At 42.5% G+C, this 13,775-nt stretch overlaps 4 protein-coding genes across 5 annotated transcripts in view; all 4 read right to left on the bottom strand.

The window, feature by feature from the left end:
• LOC133123876 (protocadherin gamma-A11-like) overlaps positions 1-6,690 on the bottom strand; it is a 165,017-nt gene extending 158,327 nt beyond the window's left edge. For both annotated transcript variants that reach the window (XM_061234562.1, XM_061234552.1), the window contains exon 1: positions 4,282-6,690. In XM_061234562.1, coding sequence (XP_061090546.1) covers positions 4,282-6,669 — 2,388 coding nt within the window. In that variant the 5' untranslated portion in view covers positions 6,670-6,690. The remainder of the gene's footprint in view (positions 1-4,281) is intronic.
• LOC133125167 (protocadherin beta-4-like) lies at positions 701-3,124 on the bottom strand. Its single transcript, XM_061236916.1, has 2 exons — positions 2,802-3,124; positions 701-1,514 (listed from the first exon to the last, which is right to left on the bottom strand). Exons 1-2 carry the CDS (start codon positions 3,122-3,124, stop codon positions 701-703), a joined length of 1,137 nt encoding a protein of 378 aa, XP_061092900.1.
• Positions 6,691-7,083: 393 nt separating the features above from the next.
• Positions 7,084-10,602, bottom strand: LOC133123571 (protocadherin gamma-A10-like). Its single transcript, XM_061234042.1, has 4 exons — positions 10,584-10,602; positions 10,050-10,335; positions 8,000-8,762; positions 7,084-7,131 (listed from the first exon to the last, which is right to left on the bottom strand). The coding sequence occupies exons 1-4, from the start codon at positions 10,600-10,602 to the stop codon at positions 7,084-7,086; spliced, it is 1,116 nt and encodes a 371-aa protein (XP_061090026.1).
• A 582-nt stretch (positions 10,603-11,184) lies between these two features.
• Positions 11,185-13,647, bottom strand: LOC133123572 (protocadherin gamma-A11-like). Its single transcript, XM_061234043.1, has one exon. The coding sequence runs from the start codon at positions 13,645-13,647 to the stop codon at positions 11,185-11,187; it is 2,463 nt and encodes an 820-aa protein (XP_061090027.1).
• Between the last annotated feature and the right edge of the window lie 128 nt (positions 13,648-13,775).

Here is a 13,775-nt window from a genome sequence, read left to right on the forward strand (position 1 = left end):
ACTTCAGGAAATAAAATGTGTTCTGTACTTCGATAAATATGCACATGCAATGTACAGGGTGCAGAATGCTTTGGCCAGTCGTCCTAAAGCCAGCAGAACAAGTCTTGCGTCGTGTTGCGCTTATCTACAGAATTGCTGTCCATGACAGTGGTGCTGAATCTGAGAGCTGCTCTTTTTACCTCACCGTGTAAACTCCATCACGATGCGTTACAGTATACAATAAAATAAACAACGTCCCACGAAAGACATCATTGAGCAACATATTTAATGTAGTAAAACTTTTTTTGGTGAAATAAATAAATACTTCCATAAAAAAATCAAAGAAACGTGCACTAGCAATGCAACTGAAATAAAACGATGTACAACATGGTGACTAGGACAGTTTCACAAACAGCGCAAAAAGAATACCAGGGTGGTATAGACACAGCACAACAAGAAAATGTAGAATAATTGGGCTTGTAACGCAAAGATAGTGTTTCAATACTACACTGTCGTTGTGCCCCTGAGCTATGTATTTATAATAACTGAATAACTGAAAATAAGCAGTTATATAAATTAATTGTACCTCAAAATGTAATCTATGTAAGTGGCTGCGCGTTGAATAACGAAATTCAAGGTAACAATGAATAATAGAAAAGTACATTCACGAATAATGCAGATTCCTTAATTATTTAAGATAAACAAAACAGTTAATTCCACTTCAGAAATGAAAATGAGAAAGACACAATCTCACCTGTAGCGGTGAATCTGGCTCGCCCAAGATGTCTGTCTCTTTCTGCACGCGCTGCAACGTTTCTGCAGAGCTAGGATCCACTATTAAAACGCTCTGACTACAGGGTCTGATAAACTTGCAGTCACTCTTTCTGGAGTCAGTGGTCCTGCACACCTCGTAATTGTACATATGCTGCAGAGTCCCTGTGCCTCCAGCGTCTGCGTAACTGGGTGGATAATACGGAATAACTGGCAGATTGGATTGATAGAAGATGCGCGACTGTCTCCATCTGTAGACTTTTACTGATATTATTGCTACCAAAGACGCAATGAAGAGGAAGGACACTACAGCTAGGGCCAGTACTAAATAAAAAGTCATATTGTCGTTGTATTCCTTGTCATGCGTCGTAAAATCAGTGAATTCTGAGAACATGTCGGGGAAGCTATCCGCCACCGCCACGTTCACGTTGACTGTAGCAGAGCGTGAGGGCTGTCCGTTATCCTCCACTATAACAGTAAGTCTTTGTTTCACAGCATCTTTATCAGTGACCTGGCGTAAAGTTCTTATTTCTCCATTCTGTGACCCCACTTCAAATAGCGCCCTGTCCGTGGCTTTCAACAGTTTATATGAGAGCCAGGCATTCTGTCCGGAGTCCCCATCAACAGCGACCACTTTAGTGACAAGATATCCGACGTCTGCTGAACGAGGCACCATTTCAGCCACCAGAGAGACGCCAGTCTGTACTGGGTAGAGAACCTGGGGCGCGTTGTCGTTCTGGTCTTGAATCAAGATTGTAACCGTGACATTACTGCTAAGAGGCGGAGAGCCCCCGTCCTGAGCTTTCACGAGAATCCTAAATTCTCTTATTTGTTCATAATCAAAAGCCCTTTCTGCGTAAACAACTCCAGTTTCAGAGTTAATGGTCACGTAAGAGGAAACAGTTACCCCGCCCACATACGTTTCTTCTAGAAGATATGATATTCGTGCGTTTTGACCCCAGTCAGAGTCTTTAGCCTTCAGTATGGCAATAGATTTTCCAGGCGAGTTATTTTCCATAACATAAGACGCATATGAGCTCTGAGTAAAAGCTGGAGCATTGTCATTCACGTCAGACACTTTAAGCGTCAACCTTTCTGTTCTTCCTAGAGGCGGAGAACCAGAGTCCACAGCCGTTATTGTTATATTGTATTCAGAAACAGTCTCTCTGTCCAAAACACCGTCAGTAACAAGAGTGTAATAGTTTCTCAATGACGATGCTATTTTAAACGGCAGGTTTTTATTTATGGAACATATTACTTCGCCGTTGCTCTCTGAATCCAAGTCTTTCACGTTAATTATTGCTATTGTTGTTCCTGATGGAGCATTCTCTGGTACAGGGCTAGAAAAGGACATTATATTTATGATAGGCTCGTTGTCGTTTACATCAATCACCTCAACAACAACTTTGCTAGAATCAGCAAGCCCCCCCTGATCCTTCGCTTGAACACTTATCTCGTATTTTTTTACTTTCTCAAAATCCAATTGTCCGCTTACGGATATAACGCCAGTATTTTCATCTAAATGGAACATGTCAGGAACATTACCCTTGAGGTTGGAAAAATAATAAGTTACTTGACCATATGAACCAATATCCGCATCAGTTGCATTCACTACGGACACAAATGTGCCTTTTGGAGAAGATTCAAACACACGAGCTGTGTAAATTGACTGGTTGAACGCAGGGGCATTGTCATTAGCGTCCAAAACAGTAACATCTATATTAACTGTTCCAGATCTTTGTGGATTGCCCCCATCGACTGCTATTAATTTTAAAGAAAGACGCGGCAGTACTTCTCTATCTAGGGGTTTTTGAAGGACCATTTCAGCAAATTTAACACCATCCGGACGTTCATGTTGCTTCAAAATGAAATTATCAGTCGGCGTTAAAGCGTAATTCTGAAGAGAATTAATTCCCACATCAGGATCATCCGCGCTACCTAACACGAAGCGCACCCCTGGTGACGCAGATTCACTAATTTCCAGCTTAATTTCACTATTTTGAAACGTCGGGGGGTTATCGTTGATATCTAAAATCTCTACAGTAACACTGTGCAGTTCCATTGGTCCCTCGAGAATGATTTCGAAACTAAAGCTACAAGGCGATATCTCGCCACAGAGCTGTTCTCGGTCTATTCTCTCACCGACAACCAAAACCCCTTTGTCTGTCTCTAGCTTTCCGTACTGAATGCTGTCTCCAGTCACGATACGGGCCCGGCCTTCCCGCAGTCTTTTCAGCTCCAGACCCAAGTCTTGGGCAATATTACCAATGAACGATCCTCTTTTCAACTCCTCTGGAATGGAATAGCGAATCTGTGCACATACGCCTACAATATTATACACCGTCAGAATCAGCAGCAGTACTTGCCCTTTCATCGTCCACCAATGTTCCACGTCTCTTGTTCGGAGCTGCATTAAACAAATATAGATATATTCTCCTCAAGAGTATCGTTTTTTCAGAAACTGAGATCTTCCAAAATCCAGATCTGTAACCGTTCTGCCTTTTATTAATAGATGGACTGAAATATCCGCTTCATCATTCGAGTGCAGAAGCTGGTCTGAATGCCTTTCTCTCTGCTAATGCAGCACATACAGCACGGCGATAGGGGAGGGTTTTATATGATACCAGACTAAACACGGACTTTTAGCCAACAGCGGCACTTACAGTTCAAACCACGAACAGCTGACAGTGTGCACATTTTGATATTTGTAGTGGAATTATGATTATTGATATTATTTCACAGCATGTTAATTACATAGGAGCCTTTTTACTAGGGAAATACCAGATAATTATTAAGTTAATATTTTGATTTCAGAGGTAAGTAGGCCTACTATGAAACTGTAAAACTGTAAAAGGTAGTAATACGCATGGTACTTACTGACTGTGTTTTACAGTACTTACCACTGAAATTAAAGTAGTTTCCAAATAATTACAATTGAACCGTGCACTTCCCCAGTAAATACTACATCATTATCGCGATGTAAAACAAAACAAAACGTTACCATGTATATATTAATCAGTAAGTAGCTGACAAACATACAAATAATAATAAAAACGCGCAAAAAAAATTTCTACAACGAAAGAGAAAACTGGAACTCAAACGCATTGAGAGAGTGATGTTAAACTGAATTATGCATTATCATTTGTTTAAATAAGTTTACCCGCTGTCTAGTGGGAGGTGCACACATCCTACCACCACATAATCAGGTGCATGGGTGAGTAAACAAATAAAATGGCAAATAACGATTTTTCCTGGTTACCATGAATGATAGAGGTCATCCCCTACTCATAGCTACTCAGTGTAATGCAGTAGCTAAGAGATCAAAGCACCAACCAATAAAGCGATCTGATTATGAGGTCAGAAAGTCAGATAAAAAATTTTTTTTTTAAAACGTACCAAAGACGTAGCCAGACTTATCAGATAATGTTTCCATATTTAGTCATACGCCCAATGTCACGTCCCTGAGTAGCACAAGAAGCCCATGCGTAAAATGTATCCATGGAAGGAAATACATGTAATTAATAACCTCACCTGTAATGGCGACTCCGGCTCGTCCAGAATGTGAGTGTCTTTCTGTACGTGCTGCATTGTCTCTGTAGAGCTGGGGTCCAGCATTAAAACGCTCTGACTACAGGGTCTCATAAACTTACAGTCACTCTTTCTGGAGTCTGTGGTCCTGCACACCTCGTAATTATAAACGTGCTGTAGAGTCCCTGTTCCTCCAGCGTCTGCGTAACGGGGTGGATAGTACGGAATGATTGGCAGATTGGATTGATAAAAGATGCGGGATTGTCTCCATCTGTAGACTTTAATTGAGATTATAACTACCAATGATGCAATGAAAAGGAAGGAAACTACAGCCAATGCCAATATTAAATAAAACGTTAAGTTGTCGTTGTAATCCTTGTGCGTAAATTCTGGAAATTCCGATAGCACTTCCGGGAAGCTGTCAGCCACCGCCACGTTCACGTTGACTGTAGCTGATCGAGAGGGCTGTCCGTTGTCCTCCACTATAACAGTAAGTCTTTGTTTCACAGCATCTTTATCAGTGACCTGACGTAAAGTTCTGATTTCGCCATTCTGAGAGCCCACTTCAAACAGCGCTCTGTCTGTCGATTTCAGCAGTTTATATGAGAGCCAGGCATTCTGTCCGGAGTCCACATCAACAGCGACTACTTTAGTGACGAGATATCCAACGTCTGCTGAACGAGGCACCATTTCAGCCACCAGTGAAACGCCAGTTTGCATTGGGTAGAGAATTTGGGGAGGGTTGTCGTTCTGGTCTTGGATAAATATGTTTACTGTTGTATTACTCGTCAGTGGAGGAGAGCCCCCATCTTGCGCCTTGACAATTGCTTTAAACTGCTTGATTTGCTCATAATCAAACGATCTGACTGCATATAAATCTCCACTATCTGGCTTCACAGAAATATATGCAGAGATTGGTGCACCTGCCACTTCAGTTTCTTCCAAAAGGTAGGAGATTCTGGCATTCTGATTCCAGTCAGAATCATGAGCTTTCACAGTACATAAAGGCACGCCTGGGGAATTGTTTTCGGGAATATAAGACGTGTATATGTTCTGATGAAATTCTGGAGCATTGTCATTCACATCTGACACTTTAAGGTTAAGCTTTTTTGATGTTGAAAGAGGTGGTGATCCCAAGTCAGTTGCAAGTATTGTGATATTGTAGTCCATATTTGTTTCACGATCAAGGCCGGCTTCAGATACCAAAGTGTAAAAATTTCTCAAAGAAGATTTTATCTTGAAGGGCATGTTTTGGTTAATTGAACAGCTGATCTGGCCATTTTCACCAGAATCAACGTCTTTGACATTAAATATAGCGATCGTAGTTCCGGGAGGAGAATCTTCCGGTATTGGATTGGAGAATGACATGATATTTATTACAGGCGCGTTGTCATTGACGTCGATTACTTCCACAACAACCTTACTGGAGTCAGTTAGACCACCTTGATCTTTGGCTTCAATTCTAATTTCGTATTTTTTAATCTTTTCATAATCTATTTGTCCTGCAACTGATATAGTGCCAGTGTTTTCATTGAGGGTGAAAATGTCTGCTACATTCCCTTTCAAATTTGAAAACAAATAGGTTATTAAACCATTGGAATCACTATCTGCATCACTGGCATTTACGGTTGTGATAAACGTACCCTCTGACGCATTTTCCAAAACAGTCGCTCGGTACACAGACTGGTTAAATACCGGGGGGTTGTCATTAGCGTCTAGAACAGTAACATCGATATCCACGGTCCCTGATTTCTGAGGATTGCCACCGTCCACGGCGATTAATTTTAGAGAAAGGCGCGGCTGTTCTTCTCTGTCTAAGGGCTTTTGAAGAACCATCTCTGCATATTTAACCCCATCCGGATTTTCGTGCTGTTTCAGTATGAAATTGTCATTCGGCGTTAAAATGTAATTTTGAAGAGAGTTTACACCCACATCAGGGTCATCCGCGCTACCCAAAACAAAGCGCGCTCCCGACGCCGCCGATTCGCTTATTTCAAGTTTGATTTCATTTTTCTGAAAAACCGGAGCATTGTCGTTTACATCCAGAATTTCTACGATAACGTGATGCAGCTCCATTGGATTCTCAAGAATAATTTCGAAACTGAAGCTACAAGGAGAAACCTCTCCGCATAGGTCCTCTCTGTCGATCCTTTCTTTCACAACCAATAGCCCTTTGTCTGTCTTTAGCTCTGCGTACTGACCGCTGTCTCCAGTCACGATGCTGGCCCGACCTGACTGCAGTCTTTTCAGCTCCAATCCCAGATCTACGACGATATTGCCTATTAGTGATCCCTTTTTCATCTCCTCTGGAATAGCATATCTGATCTGTCCAAAAACAGCGCGGCCAACGCAGGAAAGGAATAGCAGCAGTACTTGCCATCGAGGTCTCATACACTTCTGCAGTCCGTAAATATCTGCATGAGCCAAAGCCGTATTTCCCATATTCCTGAATCAGGCTTCCTCACGGTAAACCAAATCAAAGAAAATTCAAATAAATTTGATAAAAGATAAATGCTTGATGATATCTCCACCAACCACACGTAACAGGAATCCCAGAGCTATTTCTACTGTGCGTCTGTCTGCCTCGCTGTAAGTCTCCGTTTCCGTCAGCACCTCCCAGAGATGGGAGGTCCTTCCGAAGACTAAATGATAAATTCACTGCACTATTCAACAGCGGCACTCAGAGTCCAAATCCAGAAACACACCCGTTACGTGTACAATTCCAAACTAGTTCTCTTTGTCTAATAATAATCATCATCATCATCATCCATCCATCAATCCATTATCTAACCGGCTTATTCCCGATCAGGCTCGGGGTGGGGGAATAGGGAAGGGGGGAGCTATCCAGGCATGCTTTGGGTGAGACAGGAGTACACACTGAACAGGTTGTGAATCCATCACAGAGAAAATACACCACACCACAGTGCTATCCAGCACCCACCATAATAATAATAGACTAAAAATATGTTGTAAAAATATCTCAAAATAAGGACAAAAAGAAATGGAGAAATGGAAAAAACGACCAAGTGTAAACCATTTTCAAAAACTGATCAGGCCTAAATATCGAAAGAATAAAACAATGACATGCTATAATTTCATAATTTAACCAAAGACATAAGAAATCATGCAGATATTGCAAGCGCGTTCATCATCTCAGGTACTAGAAATTAGGCATGTAATACACACATCTTTTCCATTTCAGTCATTTCAGATATAGTTTAACAGGAAAAAAAAACATTAAATGATGAATAATTGGTAAATTACAGATTCAATATGTGTTTTTGATTAATTTTGATGTTAATTTTCATTTTTAGTTTGGCTCTTCACTCCTTGCAATTTACCCTGTTTTACTGTTTTAAATGGCAATGAAGAGCCGCCAACAAGCGCGTATCAGATAAGCACCTCTTTTAAGCAACGGCAATTCAGAAACGCTTGTAATATACCCAAATCGGATAATCAGTTAAGTACATTACATCACGAAAAGTAATATAATGGCTGTTATAGGAGAATACTGCTGGAGAATGATGGCTAATGTAAAATTCGATTAAGAGAGCATCTTAAACAAGAATAACTCCACAAACAGAAAATGATATTTGAGGTTTTATATCATATTTGTAATCCACATTTAGTTATAAGTCTAATGGAATGTCAATAAGTAGCATAAGAAGTCCATGCGTAAAATGTATCCATGAAAGGAAATACATCTAATAAATAACCTCACCTGTAATGGCGACTCCGGCTCGTCCAGAATGTGAGTCTCTTTCTGTACGTGCTGCATTGTCTCTGTAGAGCTGGGGTCCAGCATTAAAACGCTCTGACTACAGGGTCTCATGAACTTACAGTCACTCTTTCTGGAGTCAGTGGTCCTGCACACCTCGTAATTATAAACGTGCTGTAGAGTCCCTGTTCCTCCAGCGTCTGCGTAACGGGGCGGATAGTATGGAATGATTGGCAGATTGGATTGATAGAAGATTCGGGATTGTCTCCATCTGTAGATTTTCACTGATATGATTACTACTAATGAAGATATGAAGAGAAAGGACACTACAGCCAAGGCCATGACTAAATAAAACGTCAGGTTGCCATTGTAATTCTTGTCGTGCGTAAAGTCACTGAATTCAGACAACATTTCCGGGAAGCTATCCGCCAACGCTACGTTCACATTCACTGTAGCCGATAGAGAGGGCTGCCCGTTGTCCTCCACTACAACAGTAAGCCTTTGCTTCACTGCATCTTTATCAGTGACCTGGCGTAAAGTTCGTATTTCTCCATTCTGTGGGCCCACTTCAAACAGCGCTCTGTCTGTCGCTTTCAGCAGTTTATATGAGAGCCAGGCATTCTGCCCGGAGTCCACATCAACAGCGACAACTTTAGTGACAAGGTAGCCAACTTCTGCTGAAGGAGGAACGATTTCAGCAGAGACAGTAGTCTGTACTGGGTAGAGAATCTGAGGGGCGTTATCGTTCTGGTCTTGGATAAAGATTTTAACCGTCACATTACTACTCAGTGGAGGAGAGCCCCCATCTTGCGCTTTTACGCGGAACTGGAAAGCCTTAATCTTCTCGTAGTCAAAAGAGCGCAGGGCATGGATGACTCCGTTCTCAGAGTTCACAGAAAAGTAGGATGACACCGGAATCCCGCCAACCTCAGAATCTACAACTAAGTAGGATATTCGAGCATTCTGATTCCAATCAGAGTCACGCGCTTGTACTGAAAACACAGAGAAGCCTGGCGCGTTGTTTTCCATCACGTGAGCAGTGTAGAAGCTGCGCTCAAAAACAGGCGCGTTATCGTTCACATCGGATATTTTTAGTGTGACGGTTTTGTTGCTGGAAAGCGGAGGTGTTCCTTTATCCACAGCTGTAAATGTGATATTATATTCGCCATTGCGCTCCCTGTCCAACGCTCCCTCGGTCAGAAGAGTATAATAGTTTTTTAAAGTGGACTTAATTGTAAATGGGACGTGTTTATTGATTGAGCAGTCTATTTGTCCATTTATGCCCGAATCCGGATCTTTGACATTAATAATGGCGACAGTCGTGCCACTGACAGAGTCTTCTGAGATCGGACTGGAGAACGAGGTAAGCGCTATCACAGGGGCATTGTCGTTGACGTCAACAACTTCAATAATTACTTTTGTTGAATCCATAAGCCCCCCTTGGTCTTTTGCCTGTATGTTGAACTCATATTGTTTGTTTTTTTCATAGTCGATGTTTCCCATCACTGTTATTTCGCCGCTGTTCTCATCTATTGAAAACAGTTGCGCAATCTCAGATAAAACGCGAGTGAAATGATAAGTCACGTGACCATTCAAACCCTCGTCTGCATCTGCTGCACTTACGGTCGTAACCAGAGTGCCTTTGGGTGCGTTTTCCAAGATCTCAGCTTTATATACAGACTCCGTAAAAACTGGTACGTTGTCGTTCGCATCGAGAACCAAAATGCTTATTCTAACCGTGCCAGACCTCTGCGGCTCGCCGCCGTCCACGGCAGTCAGTGTTAGCACTAGGCTATCCTCCTTCTCTCTGTCTAAAGGCGCACGCAGAAACATCTCCACGTATTTACTGCCATCTGGGCTGGTCTGAATTTTAATATTAAAATGACTGGTTGGGTTTAATGAAAAGCTCTGCAGCGCATTAATGCCAACATCGGGATCTGTGGCGCTCTCCTGTAAAATACGAGACCCAGGTGGAGCTGATTCAGAAATTTCTAATTTGATCTCATTCTCAGTAAAGAGCGGAGCGTTATCGTTAACATCTAATATTTCCACCACAACGCTGTGCAACTGCATCGGATTCGACATTATCACTTCAAAGCTCAAACTACACGGGGTCGTTTGACCGCATAGCTGTTCTCTGTCTATCCTCTCTCTGACAACCAGAATCCCTTTGTCTAAATGTAGCTCAATGTACTCACTGCTGTCGCTGCTTACAATGCGTGCGCTGCCAGATTTCATTCTTTTCGGGTCGATCCCCAAATCCTGAGCTATGTTACCCACGAACGAACCCCTTTTCATCTCCTCGGGGACGGAATAGCGGATCTGCCCAAAAGCAATCTCTGCGAGGCACAAAACCAAAATCAACTGATTTTGGAAAAGATGAACAATCCGTGTGATCGAGAAGGCGTTCTGCCCTCCACGTCCTCTCGTTAGCCTTAATCCCGATCGAAACATGGTAAACGGCGAAACCTGTATCCAAATCTGTATCCAAATGGAAACGGTCGTAGAAAAATAACTATATTTGGCTTCGTAATCCACACAAACAGGTCTTGCTGTGCGAAATGATAGCAGAGGAAGTGGCCCGAACCTCCCTGTCTCTGAATCATAATGCAAAGCACAGAGATGGGCGGTGCAATACCAGTTAGCTCACAGCGCTCCCCTGACCAACAGCGGCACTTAGAGTACAATGTACGCAATGCACACAAGGGGTTCAATATGACTTTTTAAAATTACATCTCTTAATTGTTCACATCGTGTTTCTCTCATCTCCACTGCGATATCTGTCAATTTAAAATTGAATAAAATGAATGACATTCGTAGGGTTGCTTGCACAAAATAGCATCGAAAGCAAACCAACAATGCTCTGAAATATTACATATGTGATAATAATAATAATAAAGCACTTCAAGTTCCCTTGGAGTGTCAAAAATAATCTATCGGGCCTTGTCTGCAAAGTTGAGCCATGGCCCTGGTATCTCCTTACGGAATGTAAGTGAACTTCACTACTATCCAGACGAAATGACCAATCAATCAATCAGTAAATCAACAAATAATAAATACATCAATTATTAATGAATAAAATATGATAAGAACCGAAATTGTGTAACTACTCCGAAAATATGTACATTCAGAAAAATTAGAAAAATGATTCCCAATAGAAGTAAAAAGCAATAAGGAAAAATGAATCGTTATAATCTCACCTCGGCTGAAGAGTCAGAATCTCCCAGGAGATGCTCTTCTTTCTGCACGTGCTGCATTGTCTCTGTAGAGCTGGGGTCCAGCATTAAAACGCTCTGACTACAAGGTCTCATAAACGTACAGTCACTCTTTCTGGAGTCTGTGGTCCTGCACACCTCGTAATTATAAACGTGCTGTAGAGTCCCTGTTCCTCCAGCGTCTGCGTAACGGGGTGGATAGTATGGAATGATTGGCAGATTGGATTGATAGAAGATTCGGGATTGTCTCCATCTGTAGATTTTCACTGATATGATTACTACTAATGAAGATATGAAGAGGAAAGACACTACAGCCAAGGCCATGACTAAATAAAACGTCAGGTTGTCATTGTAATTCTTGTCGTGCGTAAAGTCACTGAATTCAGACAACATTTCCGGGAAGCTATCCGCCAACGCTACGTTCACATTCACTGTAGCCGATAGAGAGGGCTGTCCGTTGTCCTCCACTACAACAGTAAGCCTTTGCTTCACTGCATCTTTATCAGTGACCTGGCGTAAAGTTCGTATTTCTCCATTCTGTGGGCCCACTTCAAACAGCGCTCTGTCTGTCGCCTTTAGCAGTTTATACGAGAGCCATGCATTCTGTCCGGCGTCCACATCAACAGCGACAACTTTAGTTACAAGGTAGCCAACTTCTGCTGAAGGAGGAACGATTTCAGCAGAGACAGTAGTCTGTACTGGGTAGAGAATCTGAGGGGCGTTATCGTTCTGGTCTTGGATAAAGATTTTAACCGTCACATTACTACTCAGTGGAGGAGAGCCCCCATCTTGCGCTTTTACGCGAAACTGGAAAGCCTTTATCTTCTCGTAGTCAAAAGAGCGCAGGGCATGGATGACTCCGTTCTCAGAGTTCACGGAAAAGTAGGATGACACCGGAATCCCGCCGACCTCAGAATCTACAACTAAGTAGGATATTCGAGCATTCTGATTACAATCAGAGTCACGCGCTTGTACTGAAAAAACAGACAACCCTGGCACATTGTTTTCCATCACACGGGCAGTGTAGAAGCTGCGCTCAAAAACAGGCGCGTTATCGTTCACATCGGATATTTTTAGTGTGACGGTTTTGTTGCTGGAAAGCGGAGGTGTTCCTTTATCCACAGCTGTAAATGTGATATTATATTCGCCATTGCGCTCCCTGTCCAACGGCCCCTCGGTCAGAAGAGTATAATAGTTTTTTAAAGTGGACTTAATTGTAAATGGGACGTGTTTATTGATTGAGCAGTCTATTTGTCCATTTATGCCCGAATCCGGATCTTTCACATTAATAATGGCGACAGTCGTGCCACTAACAGAGTCTTCAGAGATCGGACTGGAGAACGAGGTAAGCGCTATCACAGGAGTGTTGTCGTTTACATCAGTAACGTCAATAATTAATTTTGTGGAGTCCATATGCCCCCCTTGATCTTTCGCCTGGATGCTTAGTTCATAATGTTTGTTTTTTTCATAGTCAATGACTCCCCTCACGGTTATTTCACCGTTGGTTTCGTCCAGTGCAAACAGTTCTACAATCTCAGAGGAAATGCGAGCGAAATGATAAGTCACGTGACCATACAAACCATCGTCCGCATCTGCGGCACTTACGGCTGTCACCAGAGTGCCTTTGGGTGCGTTTTCCATGACGTCCGCTTTATATACTGACTGCGTGAAAACTGGTACGTTGTCGTTCGCATCAAGAACCAAAATGCTTATTCTCACCGTGCCAGACCTCTGCGGCTCCCCGCCATCCACTGCAGTCAGTGTTAGCACTAGGCTATCCTCCTTCTCTCTGTCTAAAGGCGCACGCAGAAACATCTCCACGTATTTACTGCCATCTGGGCTGGTCTGAATTTTAATATTAAAATGAGTTGTTGGGTTCAATGAATAGCTCTGTAGCGCATTAATGCCAACATCGGGATCTGTGGCGCTCTCTTGTAAAAAAAGCGTCCCCGGTAGAGCTGATTCAGAAATTTCTAATTTAATCTCATTCTCAGTAAAGAGCGGAGCGTTATCGTTAACATCTAATATTTCCACCACAACGCTGTGCAACTGCATCGGATTCGACATTATCACTTCAAAGCTCAAACTACACGGGGTCGTTTGACCGCATAGCTGTTCTCTGTCTATCCTCTCTCTGACAACCAGAATCCCTTTGTCTAAATGTAGCTCAATGTACTCACTGCTGTCGCTGCTTACAATGCGTGCGCTGCCAGATTTCATTCTTTTCGGGTCGATCCCCAAATCCTGAGCTATGTTACCCACGAACGAACCCCTTTTCATCTCCTCGGGGACGGAATAGCGGATCTGCCCAAAAGCAATCTCTGCGAGGCACAAAACCAAAATCAACTGATTTTGGAAAAGATGAACAATCCGTGTGATCGAGAAGGCGTTCTGCCCTCCACGTCCTCTCGTTAGCCTTAATCCCGATCGAAACATGGTAAACGGCGAAACCTGTATCCAAATCTGTATCCAAATGGAAACGGTCGTTGAAAAATAAGGATATTTGGCTTCGTAATCCACACAAACAGGTCTTGCTGTGCGAAATGATAGCAGAGGAAGTGGCC

This window comes from Conger conger, chromosome 3 (genome assembly GCF_963514075.1).
Source record: "Conger conger chromosome 3, fConCon1.1, whole genome shotgun sequence".
NCBI classification, from domain to species: Eukaryota; Metazoa; Chordata; class Actinopteri; order Anguilliformes; family Congridae; genus Conger; species Conger conger.

Bases quoted from the DNA above. Each gene is read 5' to 3' on its own strand.
- LOC133123571 (XM_061234042.1), bottom strand. The intron at 8,763-10,049 runs GGTGGAAATATT...TGTGACGGTTAA, and splicing joins ATGCAGTTGCACAGCGTTGT to AATCTTTATCCAAGACCAGA. The intron at 7,132-7,999 runs GTGAGGTTATTT...TCTCACCCAAAG, and splicing joins AGCCGGAGTCGCCATTACAG to CATGCCTGGATAGCTCCCCC.
- LOC133123572 (XM_061234043.1), bottom strand. From the start codon at position 13,647: ATGTTTCGATCGGGATTAAGGCTAACGAGAGGACGTGGAGGGCAGAAC.
- LOC133125167 (XM_061236916.1), bottom strand. From the start codon at position 3,124: ATGAAAGGGCAAGTACTGCTGCTGATTCTGACGGTGTATAATATTGTA. The intron at 1,515-2,801 runs CAGTGTTACTGT...TAGCAGTAATGT, and splicing joins GAGGGACCAATGGAACTGCA to CACGGTTACAATCTTGATTC.